This window comes from Capra hircus, chromosome 4, assembly GCF_001704415.2.
Source record: "Capra hircus breed San Clemente chromosome 4, ASM170441v1, whole genome shotgun sequence".
NCBI classification, from domain to species: domain Eukaryota; kingdom Metazoa; phylum Chordata; class Mammalia; order Artiodactyla; family Bovidae; genus Capra; species Capra hircus.
The window spans coordinates 69,032,095-69,059,625 of record NC_030811.1 but is presented as its reverse complement, the minus strand read 5'-3'; the positions used below and the strand labels follow the sequence as shown (position 1 = coordinate 69,059,625).

At 38.7% G+C, this 27,531-nt stretch overlaps 1 protein-coding gene across 7 annotated transcripts in view; it reads right to left on the bottom strand.

Annotated features, from left to right (window-relative positions):
- ST7 (suppression of tumorigenicity 7) overlaps positions 1-27,531 on the bottom strand; it is a 272,724-nt gene that overhangs the window by 62,683 nt on the left and 182,510 nt on the right. For all 7 annotated transcript variants that reach the window (XM_018047192.1, XM_018047189.1, XM_018047191.1 and 4 more), the window contains one exon: positions 5,346-5,460. In XM_018047192.1, the coding sequence (XP_017902681.1) occupies positions 5,346-5,460 (115 nt within the window). The remainder of the gene's footprint in view (positions 1-5,345; positions 5,461-27,531) is intronic.

Genomic DNA, 27,531 nt, shown 5'->3' with positions numbered 1-27,531 from the left:
GGCTCTTATGCTCTCATTTTAATTGACATTTTATATACAGTTTTCCATTTGAACAAAATGGGTTGAGAACAGTGGTGAAGTTCAGGAGTGGTCATCTTGTCTCTTTATAATGGTTAGTAGTTACTGAATTCTTATTGTGTGCCCCACACTTTTCTAAACATCGTTGTTTAGTCATTAAGTCATGTGTGACTCTCTTGTGACTCTACGGAATGCAGCCCACCTGTCTCCTCTGTTCATGGGATTTCCCAAGTAAGAAGACTGGAGTGGCTTGCCATTTCCTTCTCCAGGGGTTCTTCCCAACCCAAGGATCGAACCAGCATTTCCTGTATTGGCAGATGGATTCTTTACTACTGAGCCACCGTTGATTAAATGCTTTAATCCTCACAACAAATTACCAGCTGTGTGATCTTGGGCAAGTTGCTTAGGCTTTCTAAGTCTTGATTCCATTTCCAGAGAAAGAAATGGAAGTTTAGAAGATTAAGTGATTTGCTTAAGTTCACTCTCACATCCATGAGATGTAAGAGTTGGACCATAAAGAAAGCTGAGTGCCTAAAAATTGATGCTTTTGAACTGTGAAGTTGGAGAAGACTCTTGAGAGTCCCTGGGACTACAGGGAGATCAAACCAGTCAATCCTAAAGGAGATCAACCCTGAACATTCATTGGAAGGACTGATGCTAAAGCTGAAGTTCCAGTACTTTGGCCACCTGATGCAAAGGGTGGACTCATTGGAAAGACCCTGATGGTGGGAAAGATTGAGGGCAGAAGCAGAAGGGGATAGCTGAGGACAAGATGGTTGGATGGCATCACTGACTCAATGGACATGAGTTTGAGCAAGCTCCGGGAGTTGGTAATGGACAGGGAAGCCTGGCGTGCTGCAGTCCATGGAGTCACAAAGAGTCAGACAAAACTGAGAGACTGAACTGAACTGAACTAAGTTCACTCAGCCAGTGAAAGGCAGAGCTGGGCTTGATCTCAGCAGGCTGGCACCAGGGCTAGTCCTCTGCCCCACCACCAGGACTGCCTTGGGTATCCTCAGGAGTTACTAACTAGAGACAGAGCTAGGTACTCCCAAAGGAAATGTCCACAAAGGGAGCACTCATATTCATATTCACTTGCTCTGTGAGATTCTTCTAAAATTCAAATGTGCAAATGATAATGAATAAGAAACGCATCAATTCTTTTCCTCACTCCCGCCCTAATCTTCAGACTTAAGCTTTCAAGCTAGATGGCCTATAAACATCTTTGAAAGGCAATCCAAAGCTTGTAACAACTTTCTCAATGGCTTCGAATAGAAGGTTCTGATGACTTTATGATCTTAAAAACATTGTCTTTATAGCTAATGTATGACTGAAAAAAAAAAAGATAAATCACAAATTAAATGAACACCATACATCAAATCCCTTTTGTGACTAATGAAATCAGGAACAAGGTGATTGAAGATGGTTTCAGAAAGATAGACAAATACAGATATGCCCAGTTCTTAAGGAATAATTTTTAAAAAATCTTAAAAGACAATTTGGCATCACTGAAATTCTGCACCATGGCTCCAGCCTGCCTAATTCATTCTTTATAAGAGGAGGGAGAAAAAGAAAGTCACTTCAATGAGGCTTACGTTTATGAAAAACACATGGACTCCTAAAGCCAGCTAGACCTGAATTTGCATCTCAGTTCTGCAGTTTTGCAGTTTTCAAGGAATGTGGTTTTGAAAGTTACTTAAATTCACAAGCCTCAGCTTTGTATCTGATAAAACAGAATAACTACCTTCTTGCAAGGACATTGTAAGGGTTATAGGTAATGTGTATAATACACTTGGCACACGGTAGGTTCTCAATAAATTGGAACCAATGATAACAACAAGAAGAGTGTTAATAGAAACAATTGAATATACTGCCAACAGCAGAGACAGTGGAAGTGGAATGATGGTTAAGAGCATGGGCCTGGGGTCAGATGACCTCAATTTATTCTTGCTTTCCTTTCCTTGTAGAATTCACATCATATCAAATAAAGGCTGTTCTAAGTTTCCCTCTTTGCCCTCACAATATAATATCTCCATGGCTTTACTGTGACATCTTAGGCTCTTCACTTGAATAAGTTACTTAACTCCTTTCTGTACCAGTTGCCACAGCTGTAAAATGGGCTAATAATAGTATCTACCTCATATGCTGTGGCGAGAATAAATGAGTCCATCCACGCCAAGCTTAGGATCATGTCTGACCATGATACATCATAAGAACTCAATGTTAGCTGCTGCTGTTTTTTCAGTCATTGTATGAAGGATCCTCCAAAAGCAACACCAACCACCTGGGTAAAAATTGCTCACCCATAATGTTGGTTAACAGATTGAAACTAGAAGACCATGAAAACTCCTGAGGATGGCAAGACAGCATTTCAGACTAATGGCTGGAATAACATAAGATCAAAAGCTATCTGAAGGGAAAAGTAAAAATTAGATTGCAGTTTACAAGGAGGGGTGACCAGTTAACTCGTAATCCCAACTTGGAATCCAGGCTTACCAAAGGGCTTCCCTATAAAAGAACTTTGTAAATGTCATTTTAAAAAGTCAAAGCAAAGAAAAAGAAAATAGAAGTGAAGAAGAATAAGAATGAGGCAAAGGGAATATATGCCGCCTTCCTCCTTTCCTCAGAACATGCTGTGTTTTTTTCCCCTGTGCTTTGCCATATTTCTAAATCCTTTTTGCAAAGGTCAGAGAAGCAGCACCAATCCCATTGTGTCACTTCCCCTCATACTACTTAAAAAAATTCAGCCACCTAGCAAATGTAATAAAGAAGGATTGCTGTACCCATAAAACATCCAAGAAACAGCTACCCAACCAGAGCATTCCGATTTGCAAAGATAACATCTAATCCTGCTGCTCTGGGTGTGGCTCGATGGTGAGGGATGGGGAGGCTGGGGTTCAAAGTGCTGTCTCCAGCATCTCACAGATTACAATGATGACATCAGAATCAGGGTGAAGAGCAGGGCGCCCCAATTGCTGTCTGTACTCCAAGCCCTCTGAAGCTTCCACTTCCTCACACAGAGCAAGAAAATTGGATAAGAACTGGGTCGAGGTCCTTTGGGTCTCCAGGAAAAGCTGCAGGGATGAGCCGGAAAGAGCCCATTTTCTGGTCCGGGGAGAAGAAGATGAGGCATGTTTTTAATAGTCTGGTGTGGCTGCAGCTTACTCCTCGAGAACAGTAACTTCAGCAGCCACTTCATTATATTTCTACTGTAAATGACACAGGCCTGAGCCAAGTCTGAGCCAAAACACCCTCCAGGATTCAGCTGGGGTTAGGTCATCTGCAGCATATTGACCACTGCTGAACTCCAAACCCCTAACGAGGCATCTCAGCAACAGTATGTGTCCTGCCACTAATGAGGCTCTTTTTCCATGAATAATGAGAAAGAACATCATCTCTGTTGCCAGGTACAAACATAAACAAAGCTCAACACAGGGCTTTGGTATAGTGAGTTTGTCCATTTGCAACAAAGGAATTTAGCAAAGTGAGAGCCAAGTTTTAGTGAAGGGTGGGACAGGCTCTTGTAACAAATAATGTGAACATATGTTATCAGAATCTAATAAATCAGCTTTCGGTTGTTGTGGCAAGGAGACTGTGCAATGGGATGGAGACAGACGACAGAAAGCTCCAAATGAGTTCACTGCTTTATTTTACAATCAGTCTTGTAACACAAAGCTGATGATTTCTGTAATGAACTGAGATCTTCATGAAAGGAGCCTTAGGAGAGACCTGAGATCCCAAAGGCTCTATTGGCTAAAGCTTTCTCACGCCTTGATGTAGCAGGCTGAGTGCAGGCTGACCCTGGGGATGAGAACACTGAAGCCTTGCCATGACACTGCTGGCTTTGAGGTACTTTGTGGAAGGCGCATGGCCACCTGAACCCATGTGCCGTGCTTCTTAGGTACCAAAAGGCTCTCAGCGTACCATAAGCATTCTGCCTCTAAGGTAGTCTCCTGGCTTAGATTCCCAAGGTCAGCCCAACAGTGAGATTCCAGCATATAACAGAGAACAAAAGTGAGCTGACATGAAGGCCAAACAGTCTTTATTTTGTTTACTGTAAAGTGTGCCACATTTTTCTCTCTTTCTAAAATCAGTTCCATACTAGGTAGCATTTATTTTCTTACACAGGGTGCTCATGTTTGCACAGGCCAAGCAGTGCCATCACTGGCTGAGGGCTTTTAGTTTCCATCAGTCTGAGCAAGAATTAACAACGAAACAAAATGAAAACAGTCTCACGATGCCTCAGTTCCTCCAGCTGCAGGGGGTAACAACGCTAATCTAGTTCAGAGATACCTTTTGAGGAACTGTGTGTCAAAAAAAAAGACTCAAATAGTATAGTTGGCTCTATATGTTTGATGAATTGCTAGAAATTTTGACCTGAATAATTCTTTCTTTTTTCACGGAAAAGCATTTTATTTTAAATATAGCAGTGTGTACATGTCAATAATTCTTTAAATGTACTAAAAATGCTTACTTAATAAATAATATTTTATACAGTAAAAAAAAATCATGTAACATAAACAATCACTTCCTAACATCCATTTTATAAGCAAATATATTTATTTTGGGGAGAGAGTTAATGGAACATGGCAGAATGGTATGAAATTCTGCAGAGATTCTAACAGCTAATTATGTAGAAAATTGTGTATAATCAATCAAATAGTAAATTCAAAGACAATGGCAGTTGAGAAGAAGATTTTTCAAATATCTGGGTGGTACCAGCTTATATTTCTGGTTTATTAAGAAAAGGCAAAATAAAATAAGCTCATGGGTGAGTAGGTTGGAATGGCAAAGGGACTGCAAAGGGTCTCATGTGAAGAAATGGGAGTTATTCTGCTAAAAAAGAGAGGACCTGGGGTGAAGGGGCCATGATTTCATCTTCAAACATTACTGAACTGTCACAAGTTTTGTAGCAGAAGCTAACAGCTGTTTTTGGTGAAGGAAATGACAACTCATTTCAGTATTCCTGCCTGAGAAATACCATGCATAGAGGAGTCTGGCGGGCTACAGTCCATGGGGTTGCAAATATTCGAACACGACTTAGCAGCTAAACAACAACAAAACCTAGCTGTTCTATTGCTTCAAAAATCTACATGACCAACAGGTAGCGATCACAGTCAACCAGTGAGGGGTCAGTGCTGTTCCTACAGGGCATGTGCTGCCTTCAGAGGTTCTGAGTGATTCTTGACCATGGAAATCAGGTGGAAATTCATAAGACAATAGTTATCAAAGTGCTGTGCTATTTGAAATGATCCTTCTCATCTAATCATTGAAACACATCAAGAAGAGAGGAATACTCAAGTAGATAAAAGTACCCAAGGACTTACCGTCATACTTTGCTAAGACTGCCTGAACATCAGCATATGCTTGTAGTTCCAGGAGAGCCTCTAAAAGGTTTTCATGGATGTTGAACATGCTCAGGAGAGGGAACTCCTTCATTAACTAGGAAAGAAGAAACCAAGGGAAAATTAATATGTCTCTTATTTTTTAAGGTATATTATATACTATATATAAAAGTATAGTATAATTTTTAGAAGTACAATTAATACTAAATTACAAGCATTCATATCAATTATTATGTTGTAAAGCATTAAATGCTTAAATTTTTTTGTGCTGTTTTTGGGAACAGCAACTTTGAATTTGTGAGAACCTAAGGTGGGAGAAAAATCCAAAAGTGAGGAGTTTTATGAACACTGAAGAAGATACTTAGAGGCAGCAATGAACGTTAAAATGTCTTTAAGGCCAAGTAAGGTGAACATGGAAAACTATCACTAGGTGTTAACAGCAGCTCTGAATGGAAGCCAGAGGGTAGAATGAGAAGCAAAAGGCATTGCTCTTTTGAGCAGCCTGATAGCCAAGTTAAAGACAAAAAGTAGGAAAATAACGAGGAGGTGATATGTGTTGAGAAAATTTGCAGGTAGGGACAGAGAATGGTAGTAAAAGAAGATGTTAAGGAGTTCCTGCCTGTTCGTCTCAATAAAACAGGAGTCAAGATTATTTTTCGAGACTGAGGGAACAGGTAACAGGGAAGAAGTAGGAAGATGGAGGAGAAAGTGTGGAATAATTAAGGATTACAGAGGCTGTCTTGGGACCCCAACAGACTGGAGACCATGGCTTTAGAGAGTTTACAATTGGCACTGTTGTCAAGTTTCAGCCGACAGGGCTCAGCAGCCCAGGGACAGTGGCAAAGATGTCAAATGATAAGGTTGACCCTGGGAAAAACTGAATTAGATTCAGTGAAAAGTCAAGGAGCAAGAGAACAGGCTAGAATGGTGAATGAATGACTAAAGGAAAGGCTCAGGTTCTAGACAGCATCAGGAGGAAGAGAGGTCCAAAGGGAGTTAAAAGATATGATAATGAATTTCACTGGAAAACAAAGAGAAAGAAGAAAGGACATGACCAAGAATTTCAGAGTAAAATCTTATCCTCAAGAAAGGTAAATCTCACCTTGAAGAAAAGACAACCAGGTTCTTTACAAGGCAAAGTCACACACACACACATATATGTGTGTAAATACGCAATGAGGTATTCATATATGTGTGTGTATCACGACCCAGAAAATCACAATGATGTCATCACTCACCTAGAGCCAGACATCCTGGAATGTGAAGTCAAGTGGGCCTTAGAAAGCATCACTACGAACAAAGCTAGTGGAGGTGATGGAATTCCAGTTGAGCTAGCTCAAATTCTAAAAGATGATGCTGTGAAAGTGCTGCAATCAATATGCCAGCAAATTTGGAAAACTCAGCAGTGGCCACAGGACTAGAAAAGGTCAGTTTTCATTCTAATCCCAAAGAAAGACAATGCCAAAGAATGCTCCAACTACCACACAATTGCACTCATCTCACAGGCTAGTAAAGTAATGCTCAGAATTCTCCAAGCCAGGCTTCAGCAATACGTGAACGGTGAACTTCCAGATGTTCAAGCAGTTTTAGAAAAGGCAGAGGAACCAGAGATCAAATTGCCAACATCGGCTGGATCGTGGAAAAAGCAAGACAGTTCCAGAAAAACATCTATTTCTGCTTTCTTGACTATGCCAAAGCCTTTGACTATGTGGATCACAATAAACTCTGGAAAATTTTGAAGACATGGGAATACCAGACCACCTGAACTGCCTCTTGAGAAACCTGTATGCAGGTCAGGAAGCAACAGTTAGAACTGGACATGGAACAACAGACTGGTTCCAAATAGGAAAAGGCTGTGCCACCCTGCTTATTTAACTTATATGCAGAGTACATCATGAGAAACACTGGGCTGGAGGAAGCACAAGCTGGAATCAAGATTGCCGGGAGAAATATTAATAACCTCAGATATGCAGATGACACCACCCTTACGGCAGAAAGTGAAGAGGAACCAAAAAGCCTCCTGATGAAAGTGAAAGAGGAGAGCGAAAAAGTTGGCTTAAAGCTCAACATTCAGAAAACTAAGATCATGGCATCTGGTCCCATTACTTCATGGCAAATTGATGGGGAAGCTGTCAGACTTCATTTTGGGGGCCTCCAAAATCACTGCAGATGGTGATTGCAACCATGAAATTAAAAGACGCTTACTCCTTGGAAGAAAAGTTATGACCAACCTAGATAGCATATTCAAAAGCAGAGACATTACTTTGCCAACAAAGGTCCGTCTAGTCAAGGCTATGGTTTTTCCAGTGGTCATGTATGGACATGAGAGTTGGACTATAAAGAAAGCTGAGTGCAGAAGAATTGATGCTTTTGAACTGTGGTGTTGGAGAAGACTCTTGAGAGTCCCTTGGACTGCAAGGAGATCCAACCAGTCCATCCTAAAGGAGATCAGTCCTGGATGTTCATTGGAAGGACTGATACTGAAGCTGAAACTCCCGTACTTTGGCCACCTCATGCGAAGAGTTGACTCATTAGAAAATACACTGATGCTGGGAGGGATTGGGGGCAGGAGGAGAAGGGGACGACAGAGGATGAGAAAGCTGGATGGCATCACCAACTCGATAGACATGAGTTTGGGTAAACTCCGGGAGTTGGTGGACAGGGAGGCCTGTCATGCTGTGATTCATGGGGACGCAAAGAGTCAGACACGAGTGAGCAACTGAACTGAACTGTGCTTAGTCACTCAGTCATGTCCTACTCTTTGTGACCCCATGGACTATAGCTCGCCAGGCTCCTCTGTCCATGGGGATTTTCCAGGCAAGAATACTGAAGTGGGTTGCCATGCCTTCCTCCTGGGGATCTTCCCATCCCAGGGATTGAACCCAGGTCTCCCGCATTGCAGGCAGATTCTTTAGTGCCTTTGCCAACAGAGAAGTCCGTATACATATATACTCTCTATTTAATTTACTAAATGGATAAGTGTTTTTTATTATAACACAGTGACCTCTAAAGAAGTAATACTTCTTTTTTTGATGTCAGTATATTTAAAGCAATTGTGCTTAGAGAAATAATACCCCTCAAAATTGAAAATTTATTATTAAACAAGAAACCAGTGGAGACACTTCACTGACTATTCACTTCTTCCAAGTTAGAAACCTTTGCCATATTGTTTTGTTTTTAAAAAATCCAAGAACCATTTATCATATCTCTAAAAACAAATAATTTTCTGCAACTTCAAGGCATCATATTACCAACAAATAACACCTATCAAAACGATTATGTCTTCAATAAGCCTGTCTAAACCTCCTAGAGACAGCCTGCAGTATTTCCACTGCTAGTAAAGGAAGTGAATATGACTGTATTATGCATTGTTGATTTTCTGCAACCAGTAAAAGTAGTCCTTGCCTAGTTTACTCTGATTCTGGTTCACATCACTTTTTAATTTTTTTCTCTTTCTAATTAGTGCTTGTTAGAATTAAATCTCTCTATAACTCAGCATTTGGCAATACAATAAAGATATTCTCTAAACTGCAACATTTAAACATTAAACATTTTTGATCAATTCTTTAGGTAGAGGTCAAACTTCAAGGACTCAAGTCCTATTCTGTAATTTAAAAACTGCAGTTCCAAATACTAGTATGTTGACGCTTAAAAACTGAAAGGGGAATCTAATTAAAATCTAACACATGTGTGCCTATGGCTGATTCATGCTGATGTATGGCAGAAGCCATCACAGTATTGTAAAGTAATTATTCTTTGTGTAATATAAATAAATACATTTAAAAGATCCAATGAAACTATGAGCAAACATGGAGGTCTGGGCTTGTTTAAATAGAACTTGACGATGCTAGGAGTCTGGGCAGCAATGCTTTCACTGGATGCTTGGACACAACATACCATGTCCAAAAAACAATCACCAATAAAAGAATTTTAAACATAGCAAATAGCAAATGTTGGAAAGGCAATCGAAGTCATATTACAATTTGGAAGTCTAGCTTTGCTTCCTGAATATAAACAAGAAGAAAGAGTGAACCTTCCACTGCCCCTTCTCACTCCAGTTATCACCTGACCTTCTCCAGCCTTTCACAACAGGTTTTCTTAGAGAAGAGCCATGAGTATTCTACTCCCTCTGCTCCCTTCACTCCTCACTGTAAGCTACAATCTGGCTTCCAGCCCCACAATTTCTCTGAATCTGCTCATCCCACATTTCCAGGTGACTTAAATTGCTCCTGTGGACGCCCTCCAGTCCTTTTCTTGCTTGACCTCAGCAACATTTGACAGTTTGATGACTTCTTGAAACTCTTGTCTCTCTTGGCTTCCTCCATACCATTTTCTTCTGGTTTTCTTCATATTCATCTTATAGCTCCTTCTCTAGTTTCCCCCTTTTCTGCTACTTAGGAATAAGCTGTCTGCCTGGGTATGTCCCAAGTATTCTTTGCATAAACACGCTGATCGCTAGGACACTTTCATGTCCGGGGTCTCAATACCACCACTTTTGTGGGGATGGCTCCCACATCCTCAAATTCTGTTCTGACCTCTCTCCTAAGCCATTATATCAATTTATAAGCTCTCTCCCTGACAGTTTTACCTGATCCATCTAATACTAGGCTCATAAACTCCTCCTTCCAAAGCCAACCCTTCAAACCTGTTCGTCCCCTTGGTATTTCATACTTTGGAAAAGAACCATTAAGCCCTGTGTTAAGAATCTCTATGACATGCCCACTACAGCCACCTCCTTAGAGGTCTTTATTTATTTATATATTTTTTCTTAGAGGTCTTTAAACCCATGAATTAACATGTAAAAAAAATGCTGGCAGCTTTCATCAACTTCAAAGAAAATTCTGTCATGCAAACAGCTTGCTTGGGGCAGGTGCATGGGGATGACCCAGAGAGATGTTGTGGGGAGGGAGGTGGGAGGGGGGTTCATGTTTGGGAACGCATGTAAGAATTAAAGATTTTAAAATTTAAAAAAAAAATAAAAAAATTAAAATTAAAAAAAAAAAAAAACCAAAAAAAAAAAAAAAAAAAAAAAAAAAAAAAAAAAAAACAAACATAAAACAAATAAACATTTTAAGAAACATTACCACTTCCTCTTTTCTCTGACCTTGCTACCAATAATTTAGTTTATGCTCTTATACTTGGCCTAAATTGCTCTAATGGCATCTTTCCTCTGCCTGCTTCTGGAATCACCTTTTTCCAACCCACTCTTCACATTACTTTCATAACAGTTTTTCAAAGAAACACATTTGAGTTCATCACAACCCTGCTTAAAAGGCAACCACTGGTGTGGAAACTGGCAGATGTGAGTACAAATTTACAAACAAGACTGTTTTTTACAACATCATTTACAGTGATGAAAAATGCAAGCAACTTAAAAATTTATCTACTATGAGACATTTACATAAAATAAGATACAGTCATCTTTGGGACTATAACATATAGTCATTAGTAGCTAAATTATCAAATAATTATTAATGGCATGGCCTGGGAAACGTAGACATGTGACATTACATTAGAAAAAGCAAGATACGAACAAAACTTGACAATAATATCAAGCTTTTCTTTTGTATCTATGCATAAAGACGTACTTGATTAGAAATACATCCAAATGTTTTATTAGTAGTTATTTTCTGGTTAAGTGGAAATAGTGTCAGACTTTATTTTGGGGGGGCTCCAAAATCACTGCAGATGGTGCAGCCATGAAATTAAAAGACGCTTACTCCTTGGAAGAAAAGTTATGACCAACCTAGATAGCATATTGAAAAGCAGAGACATTACTTTGCCACCAAAGGTCCGTCTAGTCAAGGCTATGTTTTTCCAGTGGTCATGTATAGATGTGAGAGTTGGACTGTGAAGAAAGCTGAGCGCCGAAGAATTGATGCTTTTGAACTGTGGTGTTGGAGAAGACTCTTTAGAGTCCCTTGGACTGAAAGAAGATCCAACCAGTCCATTCTAGAGATAGCCCTGGATGTTCATTAGAAGGACTGATGCTTAAGCTGAAACTCCAATACTTTGGCCACTTCATGTGAAGGGTTGACTCATTGGAAAAGACCCTGATGCTGGAAAGGATTGGGGGTAGGAGGAGAAGGGGACGACAGAGGATGAGATGGCTGGATGGCATCACTGACTTGATGAACATGAGTTTGAGTAGACTCTGGGAGTTGGTGATGGACAGGGAGGCCTGGCGTGCTGTGATTCATGGGGTCGCAAACAGTCAGACACGACTGAGTGACTGAAATGAACTGAACTGAAGGCCAGAATAGTAATGTATATATGGCAGCCTTGAGTGCTTTGGTTTGGAATATTTCTCAAATTATTCATCTTTTTTGATATTTTGGATGCAGGAAATGTTTGGGCATCTGTCTACAGTTTGTTAGACTTTTAGTGAATTAAAATTTCTTTTAGACTATGGCATTTTCATAGAAACTGTTTTCAGTGTGATTGTGCCTAACCTGTAGCAGAAGTTTTAATAATTTTATCTATCTTCTTACTGCTATAGTTTATTTAAGACTTTTATACTTTACATGAAAATTCAGTACTTTATACTCTCAAGTAGGTTTTGTTTAATTTTAGCTTAATTTTACTCTTTTAGAATTTGTGATTTGCCAGAGGGAAGTGAGGAATTCAGATGTAATAGGAGTGATAATATAATAATGTGACTATAAAGTAGTGAGTTTCATTTCTAGGTGGCTATATTTATCCAAGGGATTGGTTTGTCTAAAATGCTAAGTATGAAGAGAGAACTAAAATTATTTTTGAAATATGTTCAGACTTGATGTATCAGGGTTTTACTAGTAAAACAGAACCAGTGGGAGATTCATCGGTGTGTGTGTGTATGTGTGTGTATACATAATAATGCCGGAGTGGGAGTGAGGAGAGAGAAAGGGAGAAGCAGGGAGCTGGGTTACATGATCATAGGCTGCCTAGGTGAGTCTAAACTCCTCAGGACAGACTGGAACTGCTATCCACTGGCAGAATTTCTTCTTTGTCAAGGGAGACTTCAGTTCTACCTGCTGACTGAATCAAGTCCATCTAGATTCATATTCATCTAGGAAGATTTTTATTGCTTCCTTCATATTTACCATACGTTGTAATATTTTTGAAAGGAATATACGTACATTCTTTAGATGGGGGTGGAAAAACTCTTTTTGAGAATATTGACTTCTCTGAAAACTATAAAACGTTGAAAAAGGAAATTAAAGATGACTCAAAGAAATGGAAAAAATCCCATGCTCTTGGATTAAAAGAATTTATATTATTAAAATGGACATATTACCAAAGCAATTTACAGTTTTAATCCAATCCTTATCATTACCCATGAAATTCTTCAGAGAACAAGAACAAAAATCCTAATATTTATATGGAACCACAAAAGACTCAGAATTGCTAAGGCAATCTGAGAAAGAACAAAGCTGAAGGTCTAACCCTCCCAGACCTCAGATAATACTACAAGGCTACAATAATCCAAATAGCATGGTACTGGCACACAAGCAGATATACGGATCAACAGAACAGAAAAGAGAGCCCAGAAATAAATCTACCCACCTGTGATCAATTAATCTTTGACAAAGGAGGCAAAAATATACAATGGGGAAAAGACAATCTCTTCAGCAAGTGGTGTTGGGAAAGTTGGAGAGCCACATGTAAATTAATGAAGTAAGGACACTCCCTCACATCATATATAAAAATAAACTCAAAATGGCTTAAAGACTTAAATATAGGACATCACACAAAAAACTCCTAAAAGAAAACATAGGCAGAATTGTCTCTGACATAAATTGTAGCAATGTCTTCTTAGGTCAGTCTCCCAAGGCAATAGAAATAAAAGCAAAAATTTTTTAATGGGATCTTGAACTTAGAAGTTTCTGCATAGCAAAGAAAGTCATCAACAGAATAAAAAGACAACATATGAAACAGGAGAAAAAATATTTGCAAATGGCACAACTGAAAAGGTCTTAATTTCTAAGTTACACAATGAGCTCATACAGCTCATTATCAAAAAAATAAACAACCCAATCAAAATATGAGCAGAAGACCTATATAGACATTTCTCCAAAGAAGCCACACAGATGGCTAACAAGCACATGAAAAAAAATGCTCAACATTGTTATTATGAGAGAAATGCTAATCAAAACTACAGTGAGATATCACCTCACACCAGTCAGAATGGCCATCATCAAAACATCAACAAATAATAACTGCTGGAGAAGGTGCAGAGAAAAGGAAACCCTCCTACATCACTGGTGATAATGTAAATTGGGACAGCCACTATGGAGACCAGTATAGAGGTTCCTTCAAAAACTAAAAACAGGGTTACCAATAAGATCCAGCAATCTCATTCTTGGTCATTGATCTGGAAGAGAAGGTGGTGAAGGTGAAGTCACTGAGTCGTGTCTGACTCTTTGCGACCCCCATGGACTGTAACCAACTAGGCTTCTCCATCCATGGGATTCTCCAGGCAAGAATACAGGAGTGGATTGCCATTTCCTTCTCCAGGGGATCTTCCCGACCCAGGGATTGAACCCGGGTCTCCCGCATTGGAGGCAGAAGCTTTAACACTAATTCAAAAACATACATGCACCCCCATGTTCACATCCTGGTGACTCAGATGGTAAAGCATCTGCCTACAATGTTGGAGACCCAGGTTTGATCCCTGGGTCAGGAAGATCTCCTGGAGAAGGAAACAGCAACCAGTATTCTTGCCTGGAGAATTCCATGGACTGAGAAGCCTGGTGGCTACAGTCCAGGGAGCTGCAAAGAGTCGGACACAATTGAGCAATCAACACAGTCACTTCAGTTTCCATGTTCGTAGCAGCACTATTTACAATGGTCAAGACAAGGAAACAACTTAAGTGTCCGTCATCAGATGAGCGGATAAAGAAGATGTGGTCCATATATGCAATGGAACATTACTCAGCCATAAAAAAAAAAGAATGAAATAATGTCCTTTGCAGAAACATGGACAGACCTAGAGATTAACATACTAAGAAAAGCAAGCCAAACAGAGAAAGACAAATTTCATATGATATCATGTGGAACATAAAAAATGGTACAAATGAACTTATTTACAAAACAGACTCATGTGGTTAACCAAAGGGGAAAGGAGGGAGGAGGGATAAATTAAGAGTTTGGGACTAACAGATACATACTACTATATATAAAAGAGATACAACAAGGACCTACTATAAAATAGAAATACAACAAGGACCTACTGTACAGCCTAGGGAACTATATTTAATATCTTATAATAACCTATAATGAAAATGAATCTAGAAAAGAATATGTATAAGCATATTTTTATATATATATATGTATATATGTTCCTCTACCATTTAAAATCATCCAATGACTGTGCATAAACTGCATCTTATAAAAGGTATAGCTAGAACTCATACGCTTTGACTAAAGGTAAGGAAGAATTTTCTTAGAGTTATCAGAAAATGAACAGATGGTCTATAGAAGTCTCCATCATTGAAATTTCATCAGGCTCTCTCTCAGCTCAGTGACAGACTCATGCCTCCCCTGTCTTCTCAGGATTAAACTCTAGCCTTGTCAGATCAGACCATTATAACCATCTCTAGAATTCTTTCTACAGTTACTAGGCACTGAGTTTTTATTCAGACTCTTCATACCACCTGGAATACCTTTTCTCTTCATTTACAAGGCAGCCTGTCAAAATCACCCCACCCTCCAAAGCCTAGATCAAATGCCACCTCCTAAAGTCACAGCATCATAGAAAGTGAGAGCCAGAAGAGCCCATGGAGATCATCTAAACACCCTCCTCAGTTTACAGACAGCTCCCGCCCACCCTCACCCCTCCAAACAACAATGAAGGCTGCAAATTTAAGTGACTCAGCCAAGTCAGTGCTGGGACTATGATTCAAACCCAGTCATCATTACCGATTCCAAATTTCAATACATCAAAACCCTGTCTCTGGCCTGCCAAGTCTAGGAGAACTAAACAATTTTGCTGAGGCTTCTTTGTTATAACACTTAGCTATTTTCTTGGTATTGTGTTTGTATGAACATATGAGGATGGCTATATTACAGAGGAAAGAGCCCTCTATATTTGGAGTTATTCCTGAGCTTAAATCCCACTTATACCACTTACTACCTGCGTGACTTTGTACATATTACTCTCTGAGCCTCGGTTTTCTCGTCTCCTGGGTCTCAGTTCAAATGGCCTCTTCCCAGACTCTCTCTACCATCTATCTATTGTCACCAGCTCACTCAACCATTTTCCATTGCTTCTATCATATTCTGAAATTATGATATTTATTTATGTAGCTGAATACTAGATAATTTAAAAAGCAAAACAATAAACAGAGTGACAGTAGGTAATACTATAATTTCAGGAGTCAGCAAATTTTTTTCTGTAAAGAGCCAGACAGTAAATAGTTTGGGCTTTGTGAGCCATATGGTCTCTGTTGTGACTATTCAACTCTGACATTACAGCATGAGAGCTGCCATGGACAGTACATAAATGAACGAGTGAGGTTAGGTTTCAATAAAACAACTTACAGAAACAGGCAGATCAGATTTGGCCACAGGCCTTAAATTGCCAATCCCTGGTTAACAGGAATAAGTTTCAAAAATCAAAAGGTCTTCATAAAATGAGTATCATAGTGATATTACATTGGAAAAACAGAACATCTGTTACACACAGCTGGTTTGAAAGACCATAATAAAATGCAAAAAGGCCTACTCTACAACCCAGCACTTCCTCTTCCAGCTCTGTTTCCTAGAGACCATTCACACACATTTCTGAGGATTTACATACTGGGATATTCACACAGGAGGAGGAGTACTGTATAAACATGCTGAATGGATAGACCAAATGAGGCATACTCATGACAAAATGCTATTCAGCAGGAAAAAGGAATAAGTTATGTTTAATATATTGTAATGTAGACAAATCAAGCAGTTTTGAGTTCTCTAGAAATACTCTAGGAAACAGCCTGTAGAGTATAACAATTAAAACTTTCAATCCACACAAAATGATTCTACATATTATTTATGGGTATATTATATATAAACATATGAAAACTAACTGAAAAACAAAGTTCCTGGCACCTAAAGAGAGATGGATGGCTGAGAACGGCAGTCATATGGGGGTCTATAGTTTTATATTGTTTTATGATAAAAGTTTTAATTATTAACTTACTGCTATTTATTATTAACTATAATTAATTCTGAGTGGTGAGGTTATTTTTCAATATATTAAACTTTTATATATAAAGTCGCTTCTTCAAACATAGGAAGCTCATTAAATGTACTTTTCATTTGTAATTCCTCAAGAGTTTCATACTCCTCATTTAGACTTTAATTTGTTTTCCTATTTTCTAATTCTCTTTTGAAGCAAAATTACTTCCTCCTGTTGAGGGTTTGACTATAGCTCCTTAAAATATTGCTCAGCTCAGTTCAGTCACTCAGTCGTGTTCAACTCTTTGCGATCCCGTGAATCACAGCACGCCAGGCCTCCCTGTCCATCACCAACTCCCAGAGTTCACTCAAACTCACGTCCATCGAGTCAGTGATGCCATCCAGCCATCTCACCCTCTGTCGTCCCCTTCTCCTCCTGCCCCCAATCCCTCCCAGCATCAGAGTCTTTTCCAATGAGTCAACTCTTCACATGAGGTGGCCAAAGTACGGGAGTTTCAGCTTTAGCATCAGTCCTTCCAATGAACACCCAGGACTGATCTCCTTTAGGATGGACTGGTTGGATCTCCTTGCAGTCCAAGGGACTCTCAAGAGTCTTCTCCAACACCACAGCTCAAAAGCATCAATTCTTCTGCGCTCAGCTTTCTTTATAGTCCAACTCTCACATCCATACTTGACTACTGGAAAAACCATAGCCTTGACTAGACGGACCTTTGTTGGCAAAGTAATGTCTCTGCTTTTGAATATGCTATCTAGGTTAGTCATAACTTTCCTTCCAAGGAGTAAGTATCTTTTAATTTCATGGCTAGCATCTAAGAAAAGGTCAATGTCTGATGAAACAACATTTAGAGACTTTCCTCAACAAACAAAAAAATAATTTGAGCTAATAGATTTTAATGTACTGCAGTTGAATCTGATAATAATGACAAGATAATGATAGCTAACCTCAGATGAACCACATCTCAGAGACCCAATTCTCCTCCATCTGAGTTTCAGAGAGTAGGGCCATGGACAGATGTGGCGTAAAGAAATATATGAATTATTGTTTTACCTTGAAGGATGCCTCAGAGTTAAGATGACTGTAAGTTCCTTCCCTCTCTATCCCCTTAGTCCTGGGACTGGGGTTGGAGTTGGGGTTGGGGTTAGACTTAGATGAGACCACCTAACAATAAAACTCCTCTGTCATAAAATTCCTTCCTGCTTCTTCTCCAGAACCACAAAGATTCCTATGACACATTGTTTTCAAAGTAAAGGAGAAAGCACTGGACATGGCAGTGGGGCTGCTGAAAAGGACTCCATGTAGGGAAGGTAGCACATTACGAAAGCCAAGATCTCCACAGTCTGGAATCAGATAGGCCTGGGTTCCCATACAGGGACAGTGGAGTTTCTTAGCACCAGGTGAGCTGATTTTTCTCATCTGCAAGATAAGGATAATATGTGCACTAGCTCACAGTGCACCCAGACACAATCCGGGGCTTGAAAAGTGAGCTATTTGTTTTGCTGTGTGCGATAGTTTCCTTTTGGAGTTTAACTGCACAATATAACGTATCTTGATTTATTTATTTTAAAATAATGTGCAAAAAATAGCTTGGTGACATAATTAGCCTTCCTACTAAGAAACTCAAATGAAGGCATATAACTACAAAGGCCTGTTTTCTATAAGCTAAGTCATTTTAAATAAATGTTTAAACTCCTATCTAGTATAGTTTTGTTTATTTATTGTCAGCTATCTTCCCTGCGTTGGTAATTGCTTTCTCCTGGCAGTAAGAAATTTATATACCCTGTTTTGCCCAAATATTACAGTTCACGTACAATGAAAACATTAACTCTCCTACGATTCCTCTAATACCTAGGGGGAAGAACATGGGATGGGCCAAGGATAGAATTTCAGTTTCAATTTTACATCATCTGGCTATTGTCAGTTCAACTTTATTTCAATGAAAGAATTTGAGACACTTCTAAGGTTAACATTTATGAGCTCAAGTAGGGGAAAAAAAAAGAGAGTTAATTTACTGGATTTGAAATACTCTATGGACATAATTTAGAACTACAATCTGTATGCTTTTTCTCAGCTGACTTACAGGATGAAAACAACAGTTTAAACTTTTCAAGTCTGATTTGTATCTATTTAAACATTTTATTAGTTTAGCTACCCATGCATTGTTCTTTGAGTGAGAAAAGCAATATGAAAATTCTTACATATTTTAAGGCAGAGGTAATTAAAAGAGATTCTTAGCCAGATTCCTACTGAGGTCAATGCAAGCTTGGCCTAATTAAAGTTTATAGAACTTGGCCTGTATTATATTCAAACAGCAGATACTATTTTCTTACAGTTGCAATTTGACATTGCTTAATTACAGTTTCAAATAAGGACATAAACAGAAAATAGAAAATACACTCTGTATTGCATGCCTATTATTTTGTCATTGATTTTTACTGACACTGAGGGCCATGAAAGCAAAACAATCGTTTACTAGTGTCCTCAGAGGCCCCTGCAAGTTCCAGTTACACAGATCTCTACAAAATGCAGTCCTGAGAGGTGTAAACATACGTTAATAAGAAATGTCATTTTCAGAATGAATCTAAAAGGAAATACTAAATTGCATCTATTGCAAAGTTGTATGACCAATACATGATATTCACAGTTAGTTAAATCACTAGTTAACTAGTTCTTCACTGAGCTGAATACATGATGTAAAAATATTCATCACCAAGAACTGGAAAGGGAAGTGGAAGTTGTGGGGATGATGGTGAATTATCCAATGACAGCTTGGTATGACCACCCCCCACCCTGTCCCTCGCAAAAAATTAAGAGGGATGGAAGGTTATCTAATTACCTACTTTTCTTGTCAGAATTATGCTCAGTTCATTACAGAGAAAGAAATTTTCCTTAAAAATTTCTAGTGAACGAGACAAGCTTTGGATTCATACAGATCCTAATAAAAATATTTTCAATATAAAACTTCCTCTTCCATTTGGTACTCAATCAGTTAAAGATAAAACAAAGGCAATCTTCAAAGATTCTCTTCCTCAACCTCTACTTTCCTTAGTGACATTCTTGTTTTTCACCTCACTCTGGTGGCCCAGTTGGTAAAGAATCTGCCTGTCAATGGAGGAGATGCAAGAGAGACGGGTTTGATCCCTGGGTTGGGAAGATCCCCTGGAGGAGGAGATGGCAGTCCATGCCAGTATTCTTAGCCGGAAAATTCTATGGACAGAGGAGCCTGGCGGGCTACAGTCTGTGGGATCGCAAAGAGGCACATGTGACTGAGCACGCACATGTACGCACACACCTGTAAGACATCCCTTTCAAAAAGCAAGGATCTTGACAGTACCACTGTTTCATCTACGTTATAATATTGTGTCAATATACATCTAAAATCTCTCCTTACTTTAAACTTTAAGGTAAACTGCAGTTTCAGAAACCCTGAAGGTGAAGCTGGAGAAGAGGGCAGAGAAATCAGCCTCATCTTGTCTTGGGGAAATAATAATTTATACCAATCTTCAAAACTGAGGGAACACATTGAGTAAAACATTTTCTTTATCATCTTAAACTGCTTCAAATAGGGCTGTGCCCTAGCCCTGAAATCATGAACAAATCTGAACAATTTGATGCTTATTTCAAATGCGTAGGACACAAGCCTGGTAACAGGAAATAAGACGATAAACATCCTTCCATCTGTGACGACATGACGTGGCTCTCCTGTTCCAGGAGTGGCCTCAAGGAGCAGCTAAACATACTGGCCAACAGTTACTGCCAGAAAGGACTTTTTATGTCAAAACCACTATAACTGTGTTTGGCAGACACCATTCCATATCCACAGGTAATGGTAAATAACTCTAGTCAGAAGATTAACTCATCTGGTTATCAGGCACAGTGAATAAATACTCATCCTGACAAGCATTTCACAACAAGGTCATGCTGAAAGTTTACAGTTATGAAAGATGCTTTCATAGCAACAGGCAGAAGGTCAGTACTCCGACCTTGACAGTCATCCACACCCCACTCTGTAATCCCTTGGCCTTCCAGTGTTCTTCCTCCCCACGTCTTTCCACTCTACCCTCCTGAAACCCGAGTCCATGACATACAAATTTTCCAACACCTCCATTAGCTATTTACAGAACATAAGCGTGAGTTCACAGCTTCTGTCAATTTCCCAGACAAAGCTCGTGTCTACCAGCAGGATGCAGGGCTAGCTTCTTCTAGTTCCCCAAAGCACATCTAGATTGTTACTGCTCAGCCCTGGGGCCCACTTCCTACTCCTCAGAAATGCACGCCATAAAGCACCAGCACCTGCCACCATTAGACTGGGTTTTCTACCAGGTGACAGATCCTCATACACTGAAAATTCTGACACCTGTCTCCAACTCTTATTCTTAACATCAAGTCCTACCCTCCATATAGATGATTACAGTCCGTGTAAACATCCCACCTAGTATTCAAGATCCTCAACTGTTTTACCATCTCTAAGGAAAAGACTATCCCTCTCCTGTAGTTAAATAACCCAAGGTCATAGCCAAACTCCAGACTGTGACATCTAGATGAGTCCCATCTATGCAACTCTTTGACCAGAATCTACTGATTTCATTCATTTCTAGGTGCTCTTTCTCAGAAACCACTGGATGCTTCTCCTAGACCCAACCCATCAATGCTGGAGACCACAGAGCTCACTTCTTAACCTTCTTTCTTTCTGTCTACATGATTTCATACAGAGATGAACCTTTGTTCACCTCTGCACACATGATTTCACGCAATATCAGGGTTTTAACTCCTACATTTATGTTGATAACTCCCAAATTCCTCACCCCTGAGTTCCAGACACATACCCAGTTGCCCTCTTGATGTCCCTACCTGGAGGTAAAAAGGCCATTTCAAATTTAATGTGGCCAAAACAGAATCCTTGCTTTACCCTGAAACTCTGTTCCTCTCCTATTTTGTCTTCCTTTCTATAAATGCTATGACCATCAGGAAGCCGCTCAAGCTATAAACCTGTGGACTCCTAGATTTTCCTGATTATACAATTTCTTTCATTCCACGTCTGTTCCATTCAGTGGCTAATTTTTCAACTGGTTACTGAGAGGTTCTACGTTCCAGGCATTGCTTTCCTGGGGTACAGAAGTAAACAAACAAACAAAAAAAACCTTCCTTCCTGAAAGTGACATTTTAGTGAAGAGGGGATAGTAAATATGCAGATAAATATATGGAGAGACTACCAGCTGGTACACATTCTAAAGAGAATGAGTGAAGCCAAGAAAGATTTTAGGGAATGCTGGCAAAGCAGGCAAAGGCGGGTTTAAATACAGTAGTCAGAGAGGGAGGACAGAGAAGGTGGGATTGTGAACGAGCTGTTTAAGCAGAAACCGAGGCAGTGAGGGAGCCAGTCATGAGTTTGGAAGAGGAGAATTCCATGGAAGGCTTCCAGCAAGTGAAGATCCTGAAGAGGCAGTGAGTCTGGCTCATTCAGCAAACAGGAAGGCCAGTGTGCCTGGAGCACAGTGAACACAGAGCAGAAAGGAGGGCTGGAGAATGTAGAGCCTTCTAAGCCACTCACAGAGTTTAAATTAAGGATGAGATGAGAGACCAGTAGAAGGTTTTAAGCAAAGAATGACTGTTTTAAATGGCTCATCCTAGCTGCTATGTGGAGAGACTCATACCTCAGAAAGCAGCCTTGTGTACCAGTGAACTCATGAGTCACAAAGGCAATGTCTCTAAGCCCATGGAGAGGCAGAAGGCTATGGGAGTATCTGCTCTTGGCAAGCAGGACAGACAACTGACCAGGAAGGAGATATATTCAATGTTTATGTATTGATTATTTAAAAAGGGAATGCAAAAAACCCAGATCATTAGCCTCCCTGGTCATCACATGCACTGCTGGCTTTGCCTGCTTTTTGGTTTCTGTTCCTCCTGGCCCAGGGCAGCCAAAATGTCGTTTTTCAGTAATCATCGCTCTGTTCACTCTAGAAGTCAACAGCTTCACTGATTCCTGGTGACAGAAGCAGCCTGGCCAAGAGAGCAGAGACTCAGACATCTGTTCTCCCTATATATCTCACAGAAGGAAAAACTGTTTACAAAAGTACCTGGTTGAGGTATGAATGAGAGAAGGTACAAGTACAGATTAAGATAATTATCATTTGGCAAAATGATATAGGTACTGATAAACTTAATAGCTGATCAAGAAACATAAATATAAGCATGGATCCTTAGTTAGTAGGGACCACAAGAATAATATAGTCAAAGCTATGGTTTTCCCTGTAGTCATATATGGATGGGAGAAATGGACCATAAAGAAGGCTGAGTGATGAAGAATCGATGTTTTCAAACTGTGGTGCTGGAGAAGACTCTTGAAAGTCCCTTGGACTGCAAGGAGATAAAACCAGTCAATCCTAAAGAAAATCAATCTTGAATATTCATTGGAAAGACTAATACTGAAACTGAAGCTCCAATACTTTGGCCACTTGATGCAAAGAGTTGACATATTGGAAAAGACCCTGATTTTGGGAAAGGATGAGGTCAGGAGGAGAAGGGGCTGACAGAGGATGAGATGGTCAGATGGCATTACTGACTCATAGGACATGAGTTTGAGCAAACTTTGGGAGATAGTGAAGGACAGAGAAAGAAGCCTGGTATGCTGCAGTCCATAGAATTGCAGAGTCAGACACGACTTAGCAACTGAACAACAACAACAATAAGAATAAAACAGAATTTTTAAATATTGAACCACTAGACCTATTCAATGGAAGAGAAGAAATAAAGAGGCAAAGTATGACATACAGAATATGTCAGCAAAAATAACTCTAAACAGAATAATGATGATAAACACACATGGGAAAAACATGAACCAAAATAAAAAAAAACTGTCAGATTTGAATAAAGATGATATTCAGCAACATTTTACAGATCCAAATGGCCTATCAAAAAATTACAGAAAACTTAATTATAAAATATGTAAATATCCAAATCTAAATAGCTAGAGCAGTCCATCTTAACCCAAGTTAAAAAGAAAATCAAGGCAGAAAAGTAAAAGGGACAAAGAGGAGCATTATACACTTAATAATCAGTAAGACAAAATAATTATCAACATAAATGTATTTAACAATATAGCCTCAATGTATACAAAGCAACAATTAATTAAACATGGAAAAAAGGAGGTACATAAACAATGAGAAATGAATAATCAATCACACACCTCTCAGAAACTGATAGAACAAGCAAACAAAATATGCTCAGATACAGATTTGAATAACATGATTAGCAATGAACTTAAACTAGTAAATACATATAGACTTTTGTAACCAACAGAAACATACTCCTTTCAAACAGATATAACATTTATGAACTGACCATATACTAGACCTCAGAGGAGGCTTCCAATAAATTTTCCCCAAATCAATATCATATGATTTATGTTCAAAATCATATGATTTAAGTTCTCTAAAGATAATATAAAGAAGATTATGAACCAATAACAAGGGGCTAAAATAAAACTATGCAGAATAAGATGAAATTATCAAGAAATAAAGAGATACTTACATAGAATCAAAGGGAGCTAAGTGTTTAACGTAAGAAACGGGTAAAGAGCCAACAAACAGGGAATGGGGGAGGGGAGGAAGAGAAGCAGGAGAAACAGAAAAGTACAAGTATGACCAGAAAAACTGGAATAAAGACAAAAAGCTGAGAAAATAAATAGAACCAAATCCTAGTTCTTTTGAAAAGTTTTATAAAAGAGACACATCTCTGTCAAGACTAATCAGCAAAAATAAAAGTTAAAAAAGACAAAGAGAACACAAAATGAAAAGAGGGGGCGGAACTACAGACAAATATTTTTTAAATTATGAAATAACATTATAAAAAGCTATATGCAATGAATTTGAAATATATATAACATATACACAGTGCTTAAAGCAGCCTAGTACTGAGATTAATGGGTGTAGTCATGTATTGCTGATGAGAATTTAAACAAGCACAGGCAGCCATTCTGGGAAGTGTACTGGCAGGACATGCTAAAATCAATATTTATATGCCTAACATCCAACAATCCACTCCTGGCTACACACCCAGTGAAGGCTTCTCACATGTCTATAAGGATGTTCACTCCAGCACTGCTGTGATAATGGGAAACTGGAGGCCATGTGGGGGCCTTCACTGGGGAAAGGATAAGTAAAATAGAGTAAGAGTATAAGAGAGAATACAACACAGAAGTTAGAACTTACAACCATATACCATAGGTATGAGAAGTAAAAACAGATAGGCCTGAAAAATAATGTTGAGTAAAAATGGTAAGAAAATCTATGACATTCTAACATGTATACTATCATGTAAGAATTGAATCGCCAGTCTATGTCTGATGCAGGATACAGCATGCTTGGAGCTGGTGCATGGGGATGACCCAGAGAGATGTTATGGGGAGGGAGGTGGGAGGGGGGTTCATGTTTGGGAACGCATGTAAGAATTAAAGATTTTAAAATTTAAAAAAAAATTAAAAATAAATAAATAAATTAATTAATTAATTAATTTAAAAAAATTAAAAAAAAAGAAAATCTATAGAGATATAAGTTAAACACATACTGCATTACATATTTTGCAAGACTGTGATGGTCCTGGTCTCTCTAAAATCAATTAGGTTTTACTTTCCTGGGATTTCTTAAATGAAAGGTATGACAATGGGAGTTCCTCATTAACTATATTTTAGAAGTGAAGTGAAAGTTGCTCAGTCATGTCTGACTCTTTGTGACCCCATGGACTATACAGTCCATGGATTTGCCTGGGCCAGAATACTGGAGTGGGTAGCCTTTCCCTTCTCCACGGGATCTTCCCAACCCAGGGATTTTCCCAACTCAGGGGTCGAACCCAGGTCTCCAACATTGCAGGCAGATTCTTCCATCAAACCCAAAGGTCCCATTATTTTTCCTCTATATAATGGTTTCTTCACCTCAGCAAAGACATTTGTTATGATTCACAAAAAGATCAAGATGCCATTATGATAAAAATGAGTAATGTGCTCTTTCAAATACAGCATGTTCAAAACTGAACTCCTAACCTTTCTCCCTGCAAACAGGTTTCCACATCTTAGCTAATAGGAACTCCTCTGCTTCCATGGGAAAATCCTGGGAAACATCCTTGACTTCTCTCTTTTTTTCACACTGCATATATATTGAAGGCTCAGCTCAACAGTGGATTCTACTCTCCACGTGGAAAAACGTGGGCCACATATATGAAAAACCCTGATACTGACAGTTACCTTATCAACCATATATTTATTATGCTACAAGTAAAACTTTCATGTATATGACATGTGTAAATAAATAAAACACTCTCATCTGCCTCAGGGATTATCTGCCACCAGCTCTTCACTGTGAATATAGAGTATAATGCTGATGAAACTGTGCTTCATCACTACTGACGCAACAAGGTAATAACCAATAAATCTATTATTTGCTTTAATTAAATAATTTTCCTTCCTATAGAATCACTAATTCTAATAACTTATTAAATAAGTTAACTCAATAAATCAGGCAAATCCAGAGAAGCAAATCATGATAAAAAAGCAAAGGTCCTATAAAGTTTTCAAAGTCATATAAATTCTGAACATCAGTGCATTACTATTTATAGCATTTGCTTTCAAAATTCACTTTTTCTTTATTTGTAAGTATTGCAAAGATAGAATCTAGAAAACATGACAACAAACACTTCAGGAACACTTACTATGAATTAACATATTTTGCTGCACACTTTGTCTTTAGTTCCTCTGGCTTCCTGGTGGCTCAGAGGGAAAAGTGTCTGCCTGCAATGCAGAAGACCTGGGTTCAATCCCTAGGTCCCATTGTCTTTAGTTCAACGATATATGTGGTTGTTGTAAAAGCTTGAATGGAACTGTGTTCAAGTGATACTTGGTTGCCTAAACTTATTAAAATGCTACTCCTATGCCTCCTGTCCACATAATGGTACCTGACTTCTCTCAACAATCAACATCTAAATAAATTCGTCAATCAAGTTATTAATAATAATCCAAATTAAATTTCAAGAAAAAAAGGATATACTGATAAGATGGAAATCATGTGATCTTAAATGCTCTAGTTTTATTCCTTATGAAATTAGAGCATTTAAAAATAAGGAAAAAGAGATGAAAAAGGAATAGAAATTAACTGGTAAAACATTCATTAAAAATTTTTCTCCTGAAAAGATATTTTTACCTATGCAATAAAGCAGAATTTCTGTTACAGAATATTCTCTAATTTTTTAAAACAATTTGAGAAGGGCAAATCAATAGTCCTTAATGTTCCAAAGAGTCTGATTAGTCCCAGAGGTTTATATTTTCTGAAGTGTGCTTTCACCAGAAGTGCTTCTCTTCATAAATCATTTAAAGGGAACCCTCTTGCTATTAATACTATTAAATTAATCCCCAAAGGTCAACTGCTTACATCCTAGGATACCTCTAATGACCTAAAAGGGATTATATATAATGAACATCTACAATAATTTTCTAAATAAAACTCACTTTAACTTACATTAGTTTAAAAATAAACATTATCACTTCTAAGGAAAGTGGAATTAAACCGTTACCAAAGAGGTGTCTTAACAAAGGATGGGAAAGAAAAGTCACAGGTGCAAAGTGCTAACTAGGAATTTGTATGCTACAGCTCTGATTCACAGACTCAAATATTTTCTTGATTGTCTGTCTACAAGACACTGTACAGTGTGCTGGGAGGGACACATGAGAAAACTAAATACCACACCAGCACTCAAGAAGCTCAAAATCTAATGAACTTCACTTATCCCTTTTGTATGTTATTAACATTTGGCTCAAAACACCTGTCTCTCTCTATTCATTGGCCCTAATTTCTCCTTAATGAAGGGATCATCTCAATAAGTGATTAGAGATAAAAATTGAGAACAGTAAAGTACAGGGATAAAATATTTGCGAAAGAAGAGGTCAGGGAAAATGGTACTGTATTACCTCAAAACTTGTGGAGGAGACCCCTTAGGGAAGAAGCTCAGAAATTGAACATC